The sequence below is a fragment of the Anolis sagrei genome, chromosome 6, assembly GCF_037176765.1.
Source record: "Anolis sagrei isolate rAnoSag1 chromosome 6, rAnoSag1.mat, whole genome shotgun sequence".
NCBI classification, from domain to species: domain Eukaryota; kingdom Metazoa; phylum Chordata; class Lepidosauria; order Squamata; family Dactyloidae; genus Anolis; species Anolis sagrei.
The window spans coordinates 7,247,064-7,269,212 of NC_090026.1; the positions used below are offsets into that span (position 1 = coordinate 7,247,064).

General features: G+C 44.2%; 1 protein-coding gene and 3 non-coding genes across 4 annotated transcripts; 3 read left to right on the plus strand and 1 right to left on the minus strand.

The window, feature by feature from the left end:
• The first annotated feature begins 601 nt into the window (after positions 1 to 601).
• LOC132779299 (transcription factor HES-7.1-A-like) lies at positions 602 to 12,033 on the plus strand. Its single transcript, XM_060782986.2, has 4 exons — positions 602 to 763; positions 4,881 to 4,976; positions 6,412 to 6,490; positions 9,919 to 12,033. The coding sequence occupies exons 1-4, from the start codon at positions 719 to 721 to the stop codon at positions 10,392 to 10,394; spliced, it is 696 nt and encodes a 231-aa protein (XP_060638969.2). The 5' UTR covers positions 602 to 718; the 3' UTR covers positions 10,395 to 12,033.
• A 4,479-nt stretch (positions 12,034 to 16,512) lies between these two features.
• On the plus strand, positions 16,513 to 16,583 carry TRNAG-GCC (transfer RNA glycine (anticodon GCC)). Its single transcript has one exon. It is a non-coding gene; the product is annotated as a tRNA-Gly (tRNA).
• Positions 16,584 to 16,893: 310 nt separating this feature from the next.
• Positions 16,894 to 16,967, minus strand: TRNAT-AGU (transfer RNA threonine (anticodon AGU)). Its single transcript has one exon. It is a non-coding gene; the product is annotated as a tRNA-Thr (tRNA).
• A 2,552-nt stretch (positions 16,968 to 19,519) lies between these two features.
• On the plus strand, positions 19,520 to 19,591 carry TRNAA-CGC (transfer RNA alanine (anticodon CGC)). The gene has a single exon. It is a non-coding gene; the product is annotated as a tRNA-Ala (tRNA).
• Positions 19,592 to 22,149: the final 2,558 nt, after the last annotated feature.

Sequence of the window (22,149 nt, forward strand, 5' to 3'; positions counted from 1 at the left end):
TAAGTTGGATTGCTGCAATTTCCTTCTAAATCTTCCCTTTGTGAACATACTTCATCATCAACATCATCATCATCAATATTATAAAAACATACAAGGAATGTAGGGATATTTACATTTGGAGATTGAATTTTGATGCCCTTGTTTGACCCCTTAATATTGCTAAAAGCAATGGGGGAAAAGCAGGCAAAGTGAGCAAGAAAATGTGAAGATAGCAAAAGTTAGAATTCTAGAATGGAATTTTATATTTTGCAATGATGAAAATATGGGGACAGTTTAATTTGGGGGGTGGGATAATAACAGTTAGGGGCAATATGCTCCCGTTTGACCCCCAAATTTAGTGAAAAGCAAGGAAGAGGAGGAGACTTGCATGGGATGGGCCCTGATTTCCTTCCAATCTTCTCTTTGCTCGGGTGCCAAGTGTGTGGGGCACACTCCTGCCCCGCCAACATTGGAGGGAGAGATCAAAGCAAAGGGGAGGGAGGTGTGAAGTGTCCCTTACAGGAGTTGAATGGGGTGTGGGGTTCTTTTAGGGCAGCCAGTAGAAGGGGAGGAAGGGGCATCGGAGGGGGGAGAGGGGTATAAAAAGAGGCCTCCCTGCCTTTGAAGAGAGAGGAAGAGACACACTTTGTGACCTGCCAAGCAACCAAGGAGTGCAAGCACCTTCCAGTCTCGGCCTGCTCCCTCCACCGCTCTCTCGACTTTGGGGTCCCGACCAGTTATGAAGATGACAAGCCAGAGATGGGAAAACAAAGAGGAGAAGAAGGTAGGCTGGGTGGGCTGTGGAGAGATGGGACGGGAGGGAGGTGATGCTGTGGGTTTTGCTCTCCATTCACATGTGGAAGGCAAACATGGTTAGTTTTGTCTAGCACAGGCATTGACAAACTTGGGCCCTCCAGGTGTTTTGGACTTCAACTCCCACAATTCCTAACTTAAGTGGCTGAGGAAGAAAAGGAAAGGGCCTGAGGCTGTTAAGAATGATGGGAGTTGAACAAGGTATACCTGGCTCAATAGCAGTATGTGTGAAAAAGATATCTTGGACATGTTAAACATGAGTCAACTAAAAAAGCCAATGGGATATTGGCCTGCATAAAGAGGAGCCAGGGAAGTCATGCTACCCTTCTCTTCTGCTTTGGTCAAACCACACCTGGAATAACACTGTGTCTCATTTTGGGCACTGCAATTGAAGGGATATGTTGATTCTAAGCTGGAATGTGTCCAGAGGTGGGCGACTCAAAGGATCAAGGGTCTGGAGAACAAGCCCTATGAGGAGTGGCTTAAAGAGCTGGGCATGTTTAACCTGCAGAAGAGAAGGCTGAGAGGAGACATGATGAGGGTCGTGGATCAAGATGTGAGGGGAAGTCATAGGGAGGAGGGACCAAGCTTGTTTTCTGCTGCACTGGAGACTGGCAGCCCTTCCACACAGCCAGGCCCGTAGCCAGGATTTTGTTTCGGGGGGGAACTGAGTTTGATTCAGGGTGGGGGGGCTGAGTCTGAGTGAAAGAGGGTCTACCCTAGCCAACCTTTTGTATCATTACCCCAATACCCCCATGCATATGGGATATATTGAGCATGGTGATCAGATCATGATATGAATAAACATAACAGTTTAAATAATGTACCAGTAAGGCCTTCTCGTGGACCACCATGAGAATTTCGGGGGGGGGGGGGGGGACACGGGACTGAAGCCCCTCAAGGCCCCCCCCCCCGGCTACATGCCTGCACACAGCCCTATATCCCAGAATTTCAAGGCAGAAAATCCCACATTATCTGAGTATGGACTCAGATGACCCAGTTCAAAGCAGATATTATGGGGTTTTCTGCCTTGATATTTGGGATATAGGGCTGTGTGGAAGAGCCCTGGGATGCAGAACAATGACTTCATACTACAGGAAAGGAGATTCCACCTGAACATGAGGAAGAACTTCCTAACTATGGGAGCTGTTCAGCAGTGGAATTCTCTGTCCCAGAGTGTGAAGGAGGCTCCTTCTTTGGAGGCTTTTAAGCAGAGGCTGGGTGGTCATCTGTCAGGGTGCCTTGATTGTAATTTTCCCGATTCTTGGCAGAATGGGGTTGGACTGTATGGCCCACAAGGTCTCTTCCAACTCAAGGATTCTATGATTCGATGCAGTCCAAAACATCTGGAGGGAGGGCCAAAGTTTGCCCATGCCTGGTATAGATGAAACCCAAGTCTCTGCCAGAGCAGGAACCCACAGCAAAAGCCCTTCCTTGAGAGGAGGAGAGTCTACCAGCTAAATTGCATTGCTAAATCAACAAAATAGAGGGAACTGGATAGGGTTAACTTGGAAAACAAAAGAGAGAAGGGTTACATCCTTAAACATCTAATCAGTAGAAAACAAATCGAGCTCAGAAACTAGAACATGAATCAATGGATTCAAATTGCAAGAAATGAAATCCCACATAAACATTTGCAGGAAGAACTTCTTGTCCATAAGATTTAATCAAATGTGGAATAGACTGCCTTGGACGATGATGGACTCTACATCTTTGGTTGGAGGGACATCTCTCAGGAGTGCTTCATTGTGTCTTTTGGTGTACGGTGGAGGACTCTCCATCTTTGGTTGGAGGGCATATTCGTTGTGTTTTTTTTGTATGGCAGAGGGTTGGACTAGGTGGCCCTTGTAGTCCAGAACTCATGGATGTGTGGAAGGGATCCCAAAGGCCATCTAGTCTAACCTCTTGTCAGTACAGGACGCCATTGCTAAGACAATCCTCTGCTTCAAAACCTCCAATGGAGGAGAGTCCAGCATTTCTACAAAATGACACGAAGTGGAAAGTTTTTGAGTGGGTGCTTTATGGTGATTGAATTGTCTCTAACTTAATCATTTTCATGTGTGTTTTAAGAATGGTGAGATTTAATTCTATGTGTTGTCGAAGGCTTTCATGGCTGGAATCAATGGGTTGCTGTGAGTTTTCAGAGTTGTATGGCTATGTTCTAGAAGCATTATCTCCTGACATTTATGTCCACATCTATGGCAGGCTGCCATAGATGTGGGTGAAACATCAGGAGAGAATGCTTCTGGAACATGGCCACACAGCCCGGAAAACTCACAGCAACCCACAGATTTAATTCTGTTCTAATCTATATTTGTAGACTTTGAAATTGTATAGTTTTTTTAAGATTGCAAAATGCTTTGGGTGTTGGTTCTTGGGACAAAAGGGTGTATCAAGAGATATAATATCCTGAGATAAAAGGGTGTAGATATCATAAAATTTTTAACAACAACAATAAATTGGAAGGTAATCCAAAGGTCATCTAGTCCAACCCCCAGGCAGTTAAGGAACTTACAGCTAAAATGTCCAGACTCCACTTCGAAACTTCCAACAAAGCAGAATGTGTCTCCTTCCAAGGGCATCTACTCCATAGTTAAACATCTCATACCTGCAGGACATTTCCCTAATGTTTAGCTCTATGGAGGGCATTGTCTCCCCAAATAAAAATCCAAACTCTCCAGATTTCTGGCATTTCAAAGAGTAGGACTTTGGCCCCGTCATGGAATCATAGAATTCTAAAGTTGGAAGAGACCTCGTGAGCCATCAAGTCCAACCCATTCTGCGAAGAAGCAGGAAAATCGCATTCAAAGTACCCCCAATAGATGGCCATCCAGCCTCTGTTTAAAAGCCTCCAAAGAAGGAGCCTCCACCACACTCCAGGGCAGAGAGTTCCACTGCTGAACGGCTCTCATAGTCAGGAAGTTCTTCCTCATGTTCAGGTGGAATCTCCTTTCCTGTAGTTTGAAGCCATTGTTTATTTATTTATTTACATCATTTCTACCCCGCCCTTCTCACCCCCCCCCCCGAGGGGGGGGGACTCAGGACGCCTAACATGGGCAACAATTCAATGCCATAATATCAATACAACAACGTAAAATCAAATACATAGAAAATTAAACAATAACATCAATTAAAATCACATACACATGTTCTAGTCTCCAGGGCAGCAGAAAACAGTTCCTATGACTTCCTCTCACATCTTGATCCTTAGCCCTCATCACGTCTTCTCTCAGTCTTCCCTTCTGCAGGCTAAACATGCCCAGCTCTTTAAGTCGCTCTTCATAGGGCTTGTTCTTATACACTGCCAAATAATTCAGATTGTCAACACAGATAATCCACATTATCTGCTTTGAACTGGATTATCTGAGTATACAATACCATATAATCCACTTCAAAGCAGGTAATCTAGATTTGATATGGCAGTGTAGAAGGGGCCTTTGGAAATCCTTCATACAAAGCAATTTTGTCTTTGTTCTGTTTGCATGCCCTTTACATGCCACTTTTCTTTAAATACTGAAAATATATTTCAACTGAAATTTCACAGTGTAACACAATTTCTGTTCCTGGGTTATAAATGTCATTTCCTAATTGGTTATATCATAAAAACATGGGGAAAGTTCATTAAACTGCAAAAACTTTATTTTTGCAAGAGACCCTGCAGCATATTTTGCTATAGTTTTTCAATGAATATCTTGAATCACAACTAGTTCAACATAGTTTGTGGCAGTCACAAAAACAAAGTATCTGGAGTAGAACAACTACTTTCAAAGTAAGTATCACACAATTAAACAGGCAATAACACTTTCAAACCAGGAACATAAATTGTTTCAAATTGTGTCACATAGTGTTTTAAGTACTTGGTATTCCCTGGAATTTGGTTACAGGCCCATGGATGCACATTTCCATGGAAAATTGTGGGGAGACTTATTGGGGAGCCGAATCATGCCCTTTTGGCCTAGGAAATAGGGTTTTCTGTTTCAAAAGCTCTCCCTCTTTTTCCTATCTTCCTTTCCTTTTGTGTGTGTTCTTCTCCTCCTCCTCCTCCTCCTCCTCCTCCTCCTGCCTCCATCCCTCCCTTCTTTCTGTAGCTCTTGAAGCCCTTGATGGAGAAGCGGAGGAGGGACCGCATGAACCAAAGCCTGGACCGGCTCCGGGTCTTGCTCTTCGAAGCCACGCAGGACGAGGTAAGAGAAGCCAGAGAGGCCTCCAGTCCAAAGGTCTCTTTTGGAGATTTAATTCCACATTGATCATTCCTGGACTCTCATTCCATCGTATCTTCTTGAATCTCAAGAACATGGCATCTGGAATCATCAGTGGATGACCTTCCTGCAAGACAAGTTGTCTGCCCTGCACCGACATAGCTTAGCATTTGATGGTTTTGGTCCATTTCTTTTCTGATGAAATTGCAAATGTGTGTTATTGAAGGCTTTCATGGCCAGAATCACTGGGTTGCTGAGAGTTTTCCAAGCTTTACAGCAATGTTCCAGAAGCATTCTCTCCTGAAGTTGCCTCCACATCTATGGCAGGCATCCTCAGAGGTTGTGAGGTCTGTTGGAAACTAGGCAAGTGGGGTTTATATATCCATGGAATGATGTTCAGGGTGGGAGAAAGAACTCTTGTCCATTTGGGGCAGGTGTGAATGTTGCAATTGGCCACCTTGATTAGCATTGAATAGCATTATAGCTTCAAAACATGGCTGTTTCCAGACAGGAAACAATTAGAGCCAGCTAACATCTCCCAACAAAGGATTTCCCCAGGCAGGAAGCAGCCAGGCTTTGAAGCTGCAAGGTTATTCAATGGTAATCAAGGGGGCAAATTGCAACAGTCACCCTTGTCTCCAAAAGACAAGAGTTCTTTGTCCCACCTTGAACGTTTCACAGGTATATAAACTCCACTTGCCTAGTTGCCAATAAACTTCAGAATCTCTGAGGATGCCTGCCATATATGTGGGCAAAACCTCAGGGGAGAATGCTTCTGGAACATGGCCTTACAGCCCGGAAAAGTCACAGCAACTTAGTGATTCTGACCGTGAAATCCTTTGACAACACAACATTAATAATGGTTAGGAAATAATGATGTCTAGGAAGTTGGAAAAAAAGTAGTAAACAAGAAGGACCACATTGCATATTTATCATCTTAAGAGTCCCAAAATACTCTGCTTCCAGACCATAGGGACAGAAATGGTAATAATCTTTTGCAATGTGAACAAACAGTAAAACTCCCAACAAAAGATTGTAGTTTTATAAGGTCTTTAGCCTCTTTGAAAATAATGTATTGCAATATATATGCTAATGCTAAATGAAATGTTTTATTGCATGCTCATCTGTGTACTCACTCATATCTATGCATGTAAAACTTTACCTGTTGGAATAATATGCTTTTAATAACATTAACTTAGGCTCATAGCATATTTTAGTATTATTATTCCCACCTGGCCTTTTCCCCTCCCTTTCTGGATGTGCTCCAATTCCTAAGCCTCAAACAGTCTTTTTCTTCCTCCCCCCCCCCACCCCCATGCCTGAAAAAGTAACTCATGTGCAAAGAATATTGTATTTTCATTCCTCCTTCCCCGCTTTTTTTCTCTCCCCCTCTTCTTTTGTCTTGTTTTTCTCTCCGCAGAGACTTAAAAACCCCAAGGTGGAAAAGGCAGAGATTTTGCAAAAAACGGTTCAGTTTCTGAAGACTCAGCCTTTATCAGGTATAATCTTTCTTGTATCTTTTCTTTCATTCACTCGTAATCTCCTTATGATTTAAAACTAATTTTAATGAGATAAAAAAATGCAAGGGGGGGCCTAACTGCAGAAGGGCAGCCTCTCCAGAATGTGGAGTCCCGCAAAGATGTAGGACTACAAATCCCATATCTTCAAAGCTGTGGGATAATGGGATTTGCAGTTCCACATCCAAGCTTTTTTGGGGAAATGCAGAGGGACTTCCCTGCAGAAGAGTGGCCACTATGGAATATTTAATCCTCCAGAGATGTGGGATTACAAATCCCATCACACCATGTCTGTGTTGATGAGATTTGTAGCCCCACATCTAAACTTTTGGGGAAATGCAAAGGGACTTGCAGAAGGCAGAGATATGGAATCTCTGGCTACTGTGCCAACAGTGTTCTAAATCTGTTCTGAGTTTTAGTTTGAACTTTAAAGAATCTATCTATGGGTCCTTCCAGACAGACCCTAATTTCAAGGAACTGATCCCAGGTTTTCTCTTTATCCCAGATTATCTGGCAGTGGGGACTCATATAATCCAATTTAAAGCAGAAATCCTGGGATCAGATCCTGGAATACAGGGCCTGTCTGAAAGGACCTTATGTCCTCTTCTACACTACCATATAAAATTCAGATTATCTGCTTCGAATTAGATTATATGGCAGTGTAGACTCATATAATCCAGTCCAAAGCAGATAATCCAGATTATCTACTTTGATAATTCAGTTCAAAGCAGATAATCTGGATTATACTGCAGTGTAAAAGGGGCCTGAGAGGCTGAAGGAACTTTGAGGCAGGCAGGGTTCATTACTTTGGTCTATTAAAGTTTGGGCTAAAATTCATCACTTATTCAACATGGGGTTTGTCTACACTGTGTAATTAGTGCAGTTTGACACTACTTTAAGTACTATGGAATTATGAGAATTGTAGTTTTACAAGGTCCTTAACCTTCTCTGCCACAGACGGCTGGTACCTCAACAAACTCCAACTCCAAGGATGCCATAATAATGAGCCATGATGATTGAAATGGTCTCAAACTTCATTAATTCTACAGTGTAGATGCACTCAAGTGCCACTGACAATGGAGAAAACTTTCCTTGTTGAACAAATAAAAAGCACATGAGCCCGAACATTAATAGAAACCCAGAGTTTTTCACATATATGCCTGAAATCCCCTTTCTCTCCCCAGCATGGCATTCTGTGAACAACCAGCACTCACTTATGCATTTGTCTTTCTTTCTTTTTCTCCTTCTCTCTTCCTGCTAAACCCATCCCTTTTCCTTCCCATAAAACCCACTTCAGGTTTCTTTACTTGCCACCTCAAATGTCTGGCATTGTGGGGTAAGTGAAATGGGAAAGGGCTGTGTGTTCTGCCTGGTGGTTTCTTGTGTGGGTGGTGCGATGCCCTTCTCTTTCATGTGCCCAGATTTCCACATCATTCTGCAACCTTTAGGGGCGGTTGCATTAGGCTGCAAAAAGCAAAAGACTACCTGTTCAGGCTTTTATTAAATCCCAAAGTTGGGCTGCTGTGTGCAGTAAGGAATGGGGCTTCTTTTCTTTTCATGGTCGTGCAGAAAGGGAAGGTCAGGTGTGTGGTTTGTTACACCAGCTTGTTGTTGTTGTTGTTGTTGTTGTGTGCCTTCAAGTCATTTCTGACTTATGGTATTTTGGGGGGAGGGACTGGGAATATGTGTCTTGCTTCTATATGGACAATTTAGGAATATTTTGGAATTCCACACTAAAAAAATTCTATATAGATCAGAGATGAGAGCAAAAAGGGCTCCAGATTTGGGGAAGGATTAGCTTTGTAACTAGAGAGGGAAGATCCACAATAAGTTTAGCTGATGGTTGTTCTGTCTTGTCCAGGATTCCAGGTCTTTAACCAGTAATGGTAAGTAGATGCAAAGTGAGTAGGTCCAGTCTCATATTTTCAATTTAAAGGAGTTCTCCAAAGTGTGAAAACCTATCTACAAGATAGAGTCAGCACCTTGGAGAGCTCAATTGTGAAAAATCAACAGCAACCTTGGAAACAATTACACAACATCCAAAACAACTGCAGAAAACGCAGTATTGCAATGTATTAACTTTTATCTGTACTTCCTTTCTTCAAGATCTATTTCCAGGGAAGTTGGACACTCTGGCAGGTCTTAAAATGGGCCTCTGGTGTGGGGTGGCTCCTATAGGAGCCAACATCCTGAGATAAGTGCCTGTATTTCTTCGATTCTGAGATGCCATTGGTTGTAAGATCCACACTAATTTCAGTACCTCTAACAGAAAAAAAAGCCTGGTATATATGCTTGTGTGTGTGTAATACACACACACACACATCCATAAACTAGTATACATACCAGTCATTGCCTGGATATAATTGAGACTGCTACTGTCCTACCTTCTTCCTCCTTCCCTTTCCTCTCTCTTCCTCCCTCCCTCCCTTCCCTTTTCTTTCTTTCTTTCTTTCTTTCTTTCTTTCTTTCCCCCTCCCTTTCTTTTCCATTCTTTGTCTTCTTTCTCTTTCTTTCTTTCTTTCTCCCTTCCTTCCTTCCTTCCTTCCTTCCTTTCCTCACTTCCCCTCATATACATGTCACATTGCAATACAAGTGACATCACAAAGGGCCACTTCACCTAGCAACAGCCTTGTGGTAATCATCATCATCATCATCATCATCATCATCATCATCATCATCATCATAGTAATACTTTATTTATACCCCACCACCATCTCCCCAAGGAGGACTCAGGGTGGCTAACATCAAGCCAAGCCCAACAATTACAATAGATCAAAATAAGATACATACAGCAAATAATAACATCAAATAAAATATAAACAAAACAAGTTAAGACAAAATCAAACAAAGGAAATGAAATGAAATAATAAAAATTGCGCACAGCAGGCTGGGCCAAATTACAATGGATAGAATTATAAAATTACAAAAACCCTGGGTGAGATGGATGAGTAGGGTAGTGTGCCTGGTGGGAGATTTCAGATGGGGGAAGCAATGGGGTGAATTTCACTAAAGGATGAGATAAAGTGCATTGAAGGGAATATTGTACTGAGCTGGTCATGGTGTGGGGATTTGTATTCATTCCTCAAAGGCACACCAGAACAGTATATACATGCAAACATACCTTCACTTTTATAGAGAGTTTTTTAAAAAGCACCCTTGATTCCAGGGCCCCATCTACACTGCCACATTATCTGCTTTGAACTGGATTATCTGAGTCTACACTGCCATATAATCCAGTTCAGATAATCTGGATTTTATATGACACTGTAGACAGGGCCTAAGACGCGCCCCATTTTTAGAGATGTTTCAGTGCATCTTAGAATCGAAGAAATACAGTATGTTCCCATGTTGGTATCTGGGACTCTAAATTGCCATGTTTTCCCCCTTTTTTGGTTGACTACACACCACAGAGACGAAGCACAAAGAGGAGGCTTTCCTGCAAAGATATCGGAGCGGCTACCGGGAGTGCCTGACACAAGCTACCCACTTCCTCCGGGGGAATTCGGGCCTCTGCCAGGGCAAGAAGGCCTACTTGATGGAACACATCTGCCACTGCATGGAGAAGATCACCTCCAGCCCTCGAGGCGAGACCCACCAGCTGCCTTCCACAGCATCCAGCCCCGGCTATGGTGACTTGCAACAACACTACAGCCCTGATGTGTTTGCAAGCTGCAGCCCCGCTCTTGGAGGTGCTCCCTATGTGTTGCACCCACCTCCGGCCAGTTGCCCCATCCGCCAAGGACTGCAGCCCTCTCGCATGAATGGCTCGGGTCAGCCAGATGGATGCAGCCGGTCATCTTCGCAGCAGAGCAAACTCTTGGAAACACGGAATCCGGCAACGGTGCAGAGTCCGCAAGCACTCAACGTCTGGAGACCCTGGCCTTGAAGAGCCTTCTTACTTTTTTCCTATCCTCATCTTGTAAATGTATATTAAATTCTATATATATTGTATATAATGGCTTTTAGGGTGGCGGTGGATTGGTGCTTTTCTTCTTCTTGTGCTTTTCTTGGGGGGGAAAAAGACTAGACACAACACATTGCAAGTGATGTCTATACTATAACTATATCTATTAACCCCCTGGTGGCGCAGCAGGTTAAACTGCTGAGCTGCTGAACCTGCTGACCAAAAGGTTGGTGGTTTGCATCCAGGGAGCTGGGCGAGCTCCCGCTGTTAGCCCCAGCTCCTGCCAACCTAGCAGTTCGAAAACATGCAAATGTGAGTAGATCAATATATACCACTTCTGCGGGAAGGTAATGGTGCTCCATGCATTCATGCCGGCCACATGACCTTGGAGGTGTCTATGGACAACACTGGCTCTTTGGCTTAGAAATGGAGATGAGCACCACTCCCCCAGAGTCGGACATGACTAGACTTAATGTCAAGGGGAAATCTTTAACTTTACCTATAAAGACACACTATATCAGGCATGGGCAAACTTTGCCTACTGAACTGTGGGAATTGCAGTCCAAAACACCTGGAGGGCCAAGGTTTGCCCATACCTGCACTATATAATACATATACCAGTATATAAATATATGTATATTGTAATCTCTTTAGCCGCCCCAGATTGAGCAACACACAATGAATGGAATGGATTTGCTTAATGGGTGTAACAAGGACAGATTCATCATTACTTTAAAAAATTAACTTTTAAAATAGTTTTGGATGAGAATTTTTCCCAAATCTTATGTTTTTGGAAAAAAAATGCAGGATGGGTAAAGAAAAAATGAATGTGACAGGTTACTTTTCAAATATTGCAACAAGAGATATCAATGGCAACAAATGATGGTGGCAATGACTTTCCAAAGCTCTGCAAAAAAATGATAGGATTGCCTTTTCAATCTCCCTTTATCTATGTCATTAAGTCTGATTGAACAGAGCTAGATTATAACAATAGGACTCTGAAGAAAATGTCTTACGTGGGTTTTGTTTTCATTGTGATTTTCTCATCTTCTGCATTAACTAGCATTGTTTTCTCCGGTGGAGGACTTGGGAGTATTTTGGAGGGGCAGAATATTTCTTGATTTTCCAGGAACGGTCTATGTATGGTTTTAAATGCTCAGACTAAAGGACAGTGCACAAAACCATAGCCTTGTGACTTTGTTTTTAACCACCTCCTGGTTCTCTGAACCACCTTCTCTGACCATGCACTGATGGCAGGCTACCTTTCACATCATCGATGAGCTATCAGATGGCCCACCACTCAATAGGCAACATCCCTTTCCTGGGACTGGACACAGCCAGGAGGAAAAAAATGGACTACTGTTCCCACTAGGAAATGGATGCATCCCTTGCCCATTTTCTCTGGATTTTCCTCTTTCTTGAAGTTTCTAGAGTTTTTGTAAATTCTAGCAAGCAGAAGTCTTGGACTTTAACTCATACAACAACAGCAGCATCAACAACAAAAGATTGAGGTGTGTGTCTGCCAGTGGCACCCCTAACCATGTATACTCTCTGTATCTGTCAATGCATACTCTCTAATATCTCTCTTTATAAATCTGAGGAACTGGGCTGTATTTCACAAAAGCTCGTGCTAGAATACTAATAATAATAAATCCATTCTTTACAGTGCCTCCATGACTTGTTTTTTGTTGTCATTCTGTGAGCTTTTGGTCTTGGGCAACTTTCTAGTGTAGGCATGGGCAAACTTTGGCCTTCCAAAGTTTTCATAGAATCCTAGAGTTGGAAGAGACCTCGTGAGCTATCCGGTTCAATCCCATTCTGCCAAGAAGCAAAAAAATTGCCTTCAAAGCACCCCTGACAGATGGCCATCCAGCTTCTGTTTAAAAGCCTCCAAAGAAGGAGCCTCCACCACACTCCAGGGCAGAGAGTTCCACTGCTGAACAGCTCTCACAGTCAGGAAATCTTTCCTAATGTTCAGATGGAATCACCTTTCCTGTAGTTTGAAGACATTGCTCCGCATCCTAGTCCCCAGGGCACCAGAAAACAAGCTTTCGCCCTCCTTCCTATGATTTCCCCTCACATCTTGATCCATGGCCCTCATCATGTTTCCCCTCAGCCTTCTCTTCTGCAGGCTAAACATGCCCAGCTCTTTAAGCTGCTCCTCATAGGGCTTGTTCTCCAGACCCTTGATCATTTCAGTCGCCCTCCTCTGGACACATTCCAGCTTGTCAACATCTCCCTTCAATTGTGATGCCCAGAACTGGACACAGTATTCCAGATGTGGTTTAACCATGGCAGAATAGAGGGGTAGCATGACTTCCCTGGACTTCAACTCCTACAATTCCTAACAGCCGGTAGGGAGTTGAAGTCCAAATTGTGGAATAGAGGCTGAGTATTCAGAAACTGATGGGAATCTATGAGTGGTTAGACTCAAAAATAACCCTCTCTTGGGGTGATTCTACTAAAAATATAACAGAGAGCTAGAAACACACTTCACAACCAGCAGAAACTGATGTCACTTTGGGGTTTTAAAGAGAAAAACAAGACAAAAGAAGAGGAGGAGAAAAAATAAGAGGAGAAGAAGGAATTAAAATACAATATTCTTTGCACATAGCAGTGAAAGTTGTGTCAAATTGCATTAATTCTACAATATAGGTCAGGCATGGGCAAACTTTGGCCCTCCCTCTAGGTGTTTTGGACTCCAACTCCCACAACGTGGATATGCAGATGATGCCTTGATTGACTTAAGTGTCCAGTTCCAAGACAACAAAGGCATGGGCCAACTTTGGCCCTCCCTCCAGGTGTTTTCGACTCCAACTCCCAAAATTCCTAGCAGCCGACTGGAGGGCTAAAATTTGCCAATGCCTGTTCTAGTGGTTTGAAAGCTAGGTTTCGACTCCAGAGACCAGGGTCCATTTTCGCGCTTGGCCATTGAGACTCAGTGGGTGACTTTGTGTCAGTCACAGGCCTCATCTACACTATCATATTATCCAGGTGATCAAAGTAGATAATCCACATTATCTGTTTTGAACTGGATTATATGAGTCTACACTGCCACATACTCCAGTTCAAAGCAGATAATTTGGATTTTATATGGCAGTGTAGAAGGGGCCTCCTACAATTCAGTTCAAAGCAGATAAAGTGGATTATCTGCTTTGATAATCTGGATTATATAGCAGTGTAGAGAGGACCTAAAAGGGCTTTTAGTTGGAAACTACTTGAAGCCACACAGCAACAACTTTGGGAGTCAATTGTAGTTTTATCATGTCAAGGTATCCATGTCATGAATGACTTTTTGATAACTTTGAAGCATATTCCTGCTTCTTGGCAGGGGGTTGGACTGGATGGCCCATGAGGTCTCTTCCAACTCTTTGTTTCTATGATTCTATGATTCTATAGGTTCTTTTTATTGCAATTTCCAGTGTGAGAAGGTATATCAGATTACAGAAAACATTTAGACAAAGTATGGCATTGGAAACACAGACAAACAGATTCTATGCAACTACATTGGATTTACAATTACGTGGCTAACAAATAAACAACAGAGAATTACATTTTCACTCAGCATTCACACTCATGAACATGCATTCATCCTCATGCACCCAAATATTACCATATCATTTTCTCCTTCTTTGGAGAAGCACCTGTTTAGGTGTGACCCTGCTTCCCTGCAGCCTGCCAACGCAAAGTTCCAAAACTTCCATAAAGCCATAACTTCAAAACTTCAAAATGCCAAAACTTCTTTCCCTAAGAACAATGCCAAGGATCAGATCTCTGTTTTCCATACAGCAGAGCCTGACTCCCTTCACAAAATCTAAGACTCCAAAAGCGCACTTCTTCCTCTTCCCTTGAGAAAGAAGGCCAAAGTGACTGGACTACTCCCGTGCAAATCTTCTACTCTCCATATGTACACCATCTCTCTCCTTCCCATGGAGCAGAGCATAGCGGGTGGAACAGACTCCTCAGGTCTGCCACACTTTGAGCATAATTAGATTGAGTCTCTTATAGGAATATTCTGCTTATGTAGTCCCAAAATTGTCAATTAATGATAAACGTCTTCCATCCTGGCTTCATCCCAGTTTCCTGACCAGATGTTGATCTTCTTGATTGGTGTTGACAAACACAAGGCTTGTGTTGACTTCCTTCTTAACATAAGGAAGGTTGCAAACATTTCCTTTATCACTGTCCCAGTTCTTATCAGGGTTTCTCATTAGCAAGTCCAGCAAGCAGGTCATTGCACGCCTGGGTCTTTTACTGGTGTTTCCAAAATTATTAACTCCAACCACACATCCTTCCATTCATTCCCACACATCATTATTAAATTCACATTTGTCAAATCTGCACATTGAATTTCTTGTGACATCCATCTATTGAAAAGCTGTAGGATTCTGGGGATGAGGGTTCAAATTCCACTGAGGCCCCTTCTACACTGCCCTATAAACTAGTTTATCATAGCAGATAATTTGCTTTGTGCTCTAAATGCAATTTACCTGCTTCTTGACTGAACGGGGTTGGACTGGGTGGCCGATGAGGTCTCTTCCAACTCAAGTATTCTATGATTCTATAATCTACATTACTTGCTTTGGACTGGATTAATATGAGTCTACACTGCAGATAACCCAGTTCCAAGCAGACAATCTGGATTCAGAAATTGGATTATATAGCAGTGTAGATTATTTTTATAATTATAATATATTCTCAGAGTTACAAGCTGGATAGATGCGGGGAATGCTGTAGATGTAGCGTACCTGGATTTCAGTAAGGCCTTCGACAAGGTCCCCCATGACCTTCTGGCAAGGAAACTAGTCCAATGTGGGCTAGGCAAAACTACGGTGAGGTGGATCTGTAATTGGTTAAATGGACGAACCCAGAGGGTGATTCTCTCCAAGGCTTCCTCTTCATCTTGGAAAGAAGTGACGAGCGGAGTGCCACAAGCAGGGTTCCATCCTGGGCCCGGTCCTATTCAACATCATCAAGTTTGCAGAGGACACCGAATTGGGAGGGATAGCCAATACTCCAGAGGACAGGAGCAGGATTCAAAACGATCTTGACAGATTAGAGAGATGGGCCAAAACTAACAAAATGAAATTCAACAGTGACAAATGTAAGATACTCCACTTAGGCAGAAAAAACGAAATGCAAAGATACAGAATGGGGGACGCCTGGCTCGAGAGCAGTACGTGTGAAAAAGATCTTGGAGTCCTCGTGGACAACAAGGTAAACATGAGCCAACAATGTGATGTGGCAGCAAAAAAAGCCAATGGGATTTTGGCCTGCATCAATAGGAGCATAGTGTCTAGATCTAGGGAAGTCATGCTACCCCTCTATTCTGCTTTGGTTAGACCACATCTGGAATATTGTGTCCAGTTCTGGGCACCACAATTCAAGAGAGATATTGACAAGCTGGAATGTGTCCAGAGGAGGGCGACTAAAATGATCAAGGGTCCCTACGAGGAGCGGCTTAAGAAGCTGGGCATGTTTAGCCTGAAGAAGAGAAGGCTGAGAGGAGATATGATAGCCATGTATAAATATGTGAGAGGAAGCCACAGGGAGGAGGGAGCAAGCTTGTTTTCTGCTTCCTTGGAGACTAGGACGCGGAACAATGGCTTCAAACTACAAGAAAGGAGATTCCATCTGAACATGAGGAAGAACTTCCTGAGTGTGAGAGCCGTTCAGCAGTGGAACTCTCTGCCCCGGAGTGTGGTGGAGGCTCCTTCTTTGGAAGCTTTTAAACAGAGGCTGGATGGCCATCTGTCAGGGGTGATTTGAATGCAACTTTCCTGCTTCTTGGCAGAATGGGGTTGGACTGGATGGCCCATGAGGTCTCTTCCAACTCTTTGATTCTATGATTCTATGATTCTATGAACTCTCTGCCCTGGAGTGTGGTGGAGGCTCCTTCTTGGGAAGCTTTGAAACAGAGGCTGGATGGCTATCAGTCAGGAGTGCTTTGAATGCAACTTTCCTGCTTCTAGGTAGGGGGTTGGACTGGATGGCCCATGAGGTCTCTTCCAACTCTATGATTCTATGATTCTATGAAGAATATCTGGACAGATACTCAGGACACTATATCAATGCTGCAAAAGAAGGTTCCCCTATGTGAGCATTGGTGGTTCAGTGGTAGAATTCTCGCCTGCCACGCGGGAGGCCCGGGTTCGATTCCCGGCCAATGCAACGCGATTTTTTTTTTAATTATAAAAAAATAAATTTCAAAATTAAACCTAACTGTGATTCACCTTCTCTTTTGCAAATACATCTTCCTGCACTCCAACTGCGTCATGAACCTCCTTGAAAGCATGATTTGCAAGCAAATATATGTGTCCCAATGCTTCTTTGCTGAGTTTTGAAAATTGGGAGAAAGTTTTGGCTCTGGAAAGTGTTGGGATGATTGTGTGAGATGAAAAGATTAATTAGAAATGTAGTTTTGTTATTTTTTAAAAATAAATAGGGATAGTCAAGTGGGAGGGATTTTTTTTTCCCAAAAAGGCACCGCTGGGATTCGAACCCAGGATCTCCTGTTTACTAGACAGGCGCTTTAACCAACTAAGCCACGGCGCCAGTTAGCAAGCGGCTCCTCCGGACTGCATTCTGAGTATGTATACATGCAAAGGGCGGGGGGAAGCCAAACAGTCCATTGGTTTATGGGGAAGGGAAGGGTGGGGAGGCCTTTACAGCTAAAATCGAGCAGAACCACAGATTGCAATTGGTTGCTCAGTCTGTGGTGGCTAAAGAGATTAGGAATAACTTGATACAGTTGTATTGCAACTCCCAGCATCCTTCCCTTTAGACTTTGCTGGTGGTTGCATCTAGAAAGAGGCTGCAGGCTTCTCTGCATCATAGAATCAAAGAGTTGGAAGAGACCTCATGGGCCATCCAGTCCAACCCCATTCTGCCAAGAAGCAGGAATATTGCATTCAAATCACCCTTGACAGATGGCCATCCAGCCTCTGCTTAAAAGCTTCCAAAGAAGGAGCCTCCACCACACTCCGGGGCAGAGAGTTCCACTGCTGAACATCTCTCACAGTCAGGAAGAGAGTTGGAAGAGACCTCATGGGCCATCCAGTCCAACCCCATTCTGCCAAGAAGCAGGAATATTGCATTCAAATCACCCTTGACAGATGGCCATCCAGCCTCTGCTTAAAAGCTTCCAAGGAAGAAGCCTCCACCACACTCCGGGGCAGAGAGTTCCACTGCTGAACAGCTCTCACAGTCAGGAAGTTCTTCCTCATGTTCAGGTGGAATCTCCTCTCTTGTAGTTTGAAGCCATGGCTCCATTGCGTCCTAGTCTCCAGGGAGGCAGAAAACAAGCTTGCTCCCTCCTCCCTGTGGCTTCCTCTCACATATTTATTCATGGCTATCATATCTCCTCTCAGCCTTCTCTTCTTCAGGCTAAACATGCCCAGCTCCTTAAGCCGCTCCTCATAGGGCTTGTTCTCCAGACCCTTGATTATTTTAGTCGCTCTCCTCTGGACACATTCCAGCTTGTCAATATCTCTCTTGAATTGTGGTGCCCAGAATTGGACACAATATTCCAGGTGTGGTCTAACCAAAGCAGAATAGAGGGTAGCATTCCTTAGATCTAGACACTAGGCTCCTCTTGATGCAGGCCACAATCCCATTGGCTTTTTTTGCCGCCACATCACATTGTTGGCTCATGTTTAACTTGTTGTCCACGAGGATGCCAAGATCTTTTTCACACGTACTGCTCTCGAGCCAGGCGTCCCCCATTCTGTATCTTTGCATTTCGTTTTTCCTGCCAAAGTGGAGTATCTTGCATTTGTCCCTGTTGAACTTCATTTTGTTAGTTTTGGCCAATCATCTCTCTAATCTGTCAAGATCGTTTTGAATTCTGCTCCTGTCCTCTGGAGTATTGGCTCTCCCTCCCAATTTGGTGTCGTCTGCAAACTTGATGATCCTGCCTTCTAGCCCTTCATCTAAGTCATTAATAAAGATGTTGAACAGGACCGGGCCCAGGACGGAACCCTGCTGATGACACTCCACTCGTCACTTCTTTCCAAGATGAAGAGGAAGCATTAGTGAGCACTCTCTGTGTTCGTCCATTTAACCAATTACAGATCCACCTCACCGTAGTTTTGCCTAGCCCACATTGGACTAGTTTCCTTGCCAGAAGGTCATGGGGGACCTTGTCGAAGAAGGCCTTACTGAAATCCAGGTACGCCACATCCACGGCATTCCCCACATCTATCCAGCTTGTAACTCTATCGAAAAAAGAGATCAGATTAGTCTGGCATGACTTGTTTTTGATAAAAGGCTACAGGCTTCTCTGCAGGAGGATTGCAGATTTGTGTCCCCCCCCCCCCAGGTGCTCTGCACATGCTCAGAGACACCTTATTGACAAGGAAAGTGTACTGAGCTGCCTTTTGGCCCTTCTGATACAGTTGTATTGCAGCATCCTTCCCTTTAGACTTTGCTGGTGGTTGCATCTAGAAAGAGGCTGCAGGCTTCTCTGCAGGAGGATTGCAGATATCTGTTTCCTCCCAGGTGCTCTGCACATGCTCAGAGGCACTTTGTTGACAAGGAAAGTGTGCTGAGCTATCATTTGGCCCTTCTGATACAGTTGTATTGCAACTCCCAGCATCCTTCCCTTTAGACTTTGCTGGTGGTTGCATCTAGAAAGAGGCTGCAGTCTTTTCTGCAGGAGAACCGTAGTTTTTTGTTTCCTCCCAGGTGCTCTGCACATGCTCAGAGGCACCTTATTGACAAGGAAAGTGTGTTGAGCTATCATTTGGCCCTTCTGATACAGTTGTATTGCAACTCCCAGCATCCTTCCCTTTAATCTTTGCTGGTGGTTGCATCTAGAAAGAGGCTGCAGGCTTCTCTGCAGGAGAATTGCAGATTTCTATTTCTTCCCAGGTGCTCTGCACATGCTCAGAAGTACCTTATTGACAAAGAAAGTGTGCTGAGCTGTGCAATGGTGAATGGGATGATTCACTGCACAAATTAGTAGTGTTTTTTTCCTTTGGAAGTGATGGAAATGTTTGCATCTTGTTTTAAAATGGGGAAAGTAGGAAAAGACAGAGTTGCATGCAGCAAAGGATACTGGGAAAGGAATATAAATAAGCAAACTCAAAGGCGGTGGAAACAGGGTTGGGGATGTAGCTCAGTGGTAGAGCGCATGCTTCGCATGTATGAGGCCCCGGGTTCAATCCCCGGCATCTCCAGTTATTTTTTTTGGTATCCAAATTGATTGCTTCCATTTATTTATTTATTTATTTCGAACATTTCTATCCACGCCTTTCTCAACCCCTGGGGGGACTCAGGGCAGCTTCCAATTGGCAATAATTAAATTTATTTCAATACAACCGAACAGTTGCATTACATTTTTGACAGAACAAACAAACAAACATACAAAAGACACAAATATAAACCCATATTCCTAATTCCAACAGACCTCACTACCTCTGAGGATGCTTGCCATAGATGCAGGCGAAACGTCAGGAGAAAATGCCTCTAGAACATGGCCATATAGCCCGAAAAAACCCACAAGAACCTGAACGACACAGAGTTTGCAAGCTTGGTAGTTGATTAAATGTCCTTTGACTAGTATCTGGCCACTTGGAGTGCCTCTGGTGTTGCTGCAATGTGATCCTCCATTGTGCATGTGGTTGCATTGCAGCAGGTGGTCAGTGGTTTGCTCCTCTCCACACTCGCATGTCGTGGATTCCACTTTGTGGCCCTATTTCTTGAGGTTGGCTCTGCATCACATGGTGCCAGAGCACAGTCTGTTCAGCGCCTTCCAAGTCACCCAGTCTTCTGTGTGCCCAGGGGGGAGTCTCTCATTTGGTATCAGCCATTGATTGAGGTGCTGGGTTTGAGCCTGCCACTTTTGGACTCTCACTTGCTGGGGTGTTCCAGCGAGTGTCTCTGTAGATCTTAGAAAACTATTTCTTGATTTAAGTCGTTGGCGTGCTGGCTGATGCCCAAACAAGGGATGAGCTGGAGATGTCTCTGCCTTGGTCCTTTCACTATTGGCTGCTACTTCCCGGCGGATGTCAGGTGGTGCAATACCGGCTAAGCAGTGTAATTTCTCCAGTGGTGTAGGGCGCAGACACCCCGTGATAATGCAGCCTGTCTCATTAAGAGCCACATCTACTGTTTTAGTGTGGTGAGATGTGTTCCACACTGGGCATGCATACTCAGCAGCAGATTAGCACAGTGCAAGGGTGGATGTCTTCACTGTGTCTGGTTGTGATCCCCAGGTTGTGCCAGTCAGCTTTCGTATGATATTGCTTCTAGCACCCCCTTTTTGCTTGATATTTAGGCAGTGCTTCTTGTAGGTCAGAGCACGGTCCAGAGTGACTCCCAGGTATTTGGGTGCGCTGCAATGCTTCAGTGAGATTCCTTCCCAGGTGATCTTCAGAGCTTGGGATGCTTGTCTGTTCTTGAGATGAAAGGCACATGTCTGTGTTTTAGATGGATTAGGGATCAGCTGGTTTTCCCTGTAATAGGCAGTAAGAGCACCTAGAGCTTCGGAGAGCTTCTGTTCAACCATCTTAAAGCTCCCTGCTTCAACAGTGATGGCACAATCATCAGCATAGATGAAACTCTCTTCTGGCAGTGGCTGGTCATTTGTGTAGAAGTTGAACATGGATGGAGCAAGCACGCTCCCCTGAGGCAGGCCGTTCTTCTGTTTCCGCCATCTGCTTCTCTGGCCCTGGACCTCAACAAAGAAGCTCCTGTTTTGTAGCGGGTTTCCTATGAGGCGGGTGAGGTGGTCGTCCTTTGTGATATTATACATTTTTCTCAGGAGAAGGCAGTGGTTTACAGTATCATAAGCTGCTGACAGGTCTATGAAGACAGCTCCTGTGATCTGCTGCCTTTCAAAGCCATCTTCTATGTGCTGAGTCAGGTTCAGCACTTGCCTAAACCAGCACTTGCCACATCATGAAATACAAAATAGCAAATATAACAATTAAAAACATGAACATTAATAAATAAAGATTAAACAGTATACTTACGATCCATTTAGCCTATTGCCAGTCTGGTGGCTATTTATCTAGCCATAAACTAATGATTACTCCGCTTAACTTATCCAAATCCACTTCCAAGCCATAGACAAACATTATCAATTGTCCTTTAACCTAACTGCCCAAAGGCCTGGTCCCACAACCACGTTTTTACCTTCTTTCTAAAGGTGAGGAGGGATGACGATGACCTAATTTCCCTGGGAAGCGAATTCCACAGGCAGGGGGCTACCACCGAGAAGGCCCTGTCCCTCGTCCTCGCCAAGCATGTTTGAGACAAAGGCGGAGCCGAGAGCAGGGCCTCCCCAGAAGATCTTAAGCTCTGAGGTGGGCCGTAGAAGGAGATACGTTTGGACAGGTACGCTGGACTGGAGCCGTATAGGGTTTTATAGGTCAAGACCAGCACTTTGAATTGTGCTCAGAATTGGACTGGCAGACAGTGGAGCTGACACAACAGGGGGGTGGTGTGCTCCCTGTATGACGCTCCAGTGAGTAATCTAGCTGACACCCATTGAACTAATTGCAGTTTCCAAACAGTCTTCAAAGACAACCCCACGTAGAGCGCGTTGCAGTAATCTATTCGGGATGTGACAAGACCGTGGACCACCGTGGCCAGATCCGATTTCCCAAGGTACGGGCACAGCTGGCACACAGGTTTTAACTGTGCAAAAGCTCTCCCACCCACTGCCGAAACCTGGAGTTCCAGGCTCTGCTATGAGTGCAGGATCAATCCCAAGCTGCGAACCTGTGCCTTC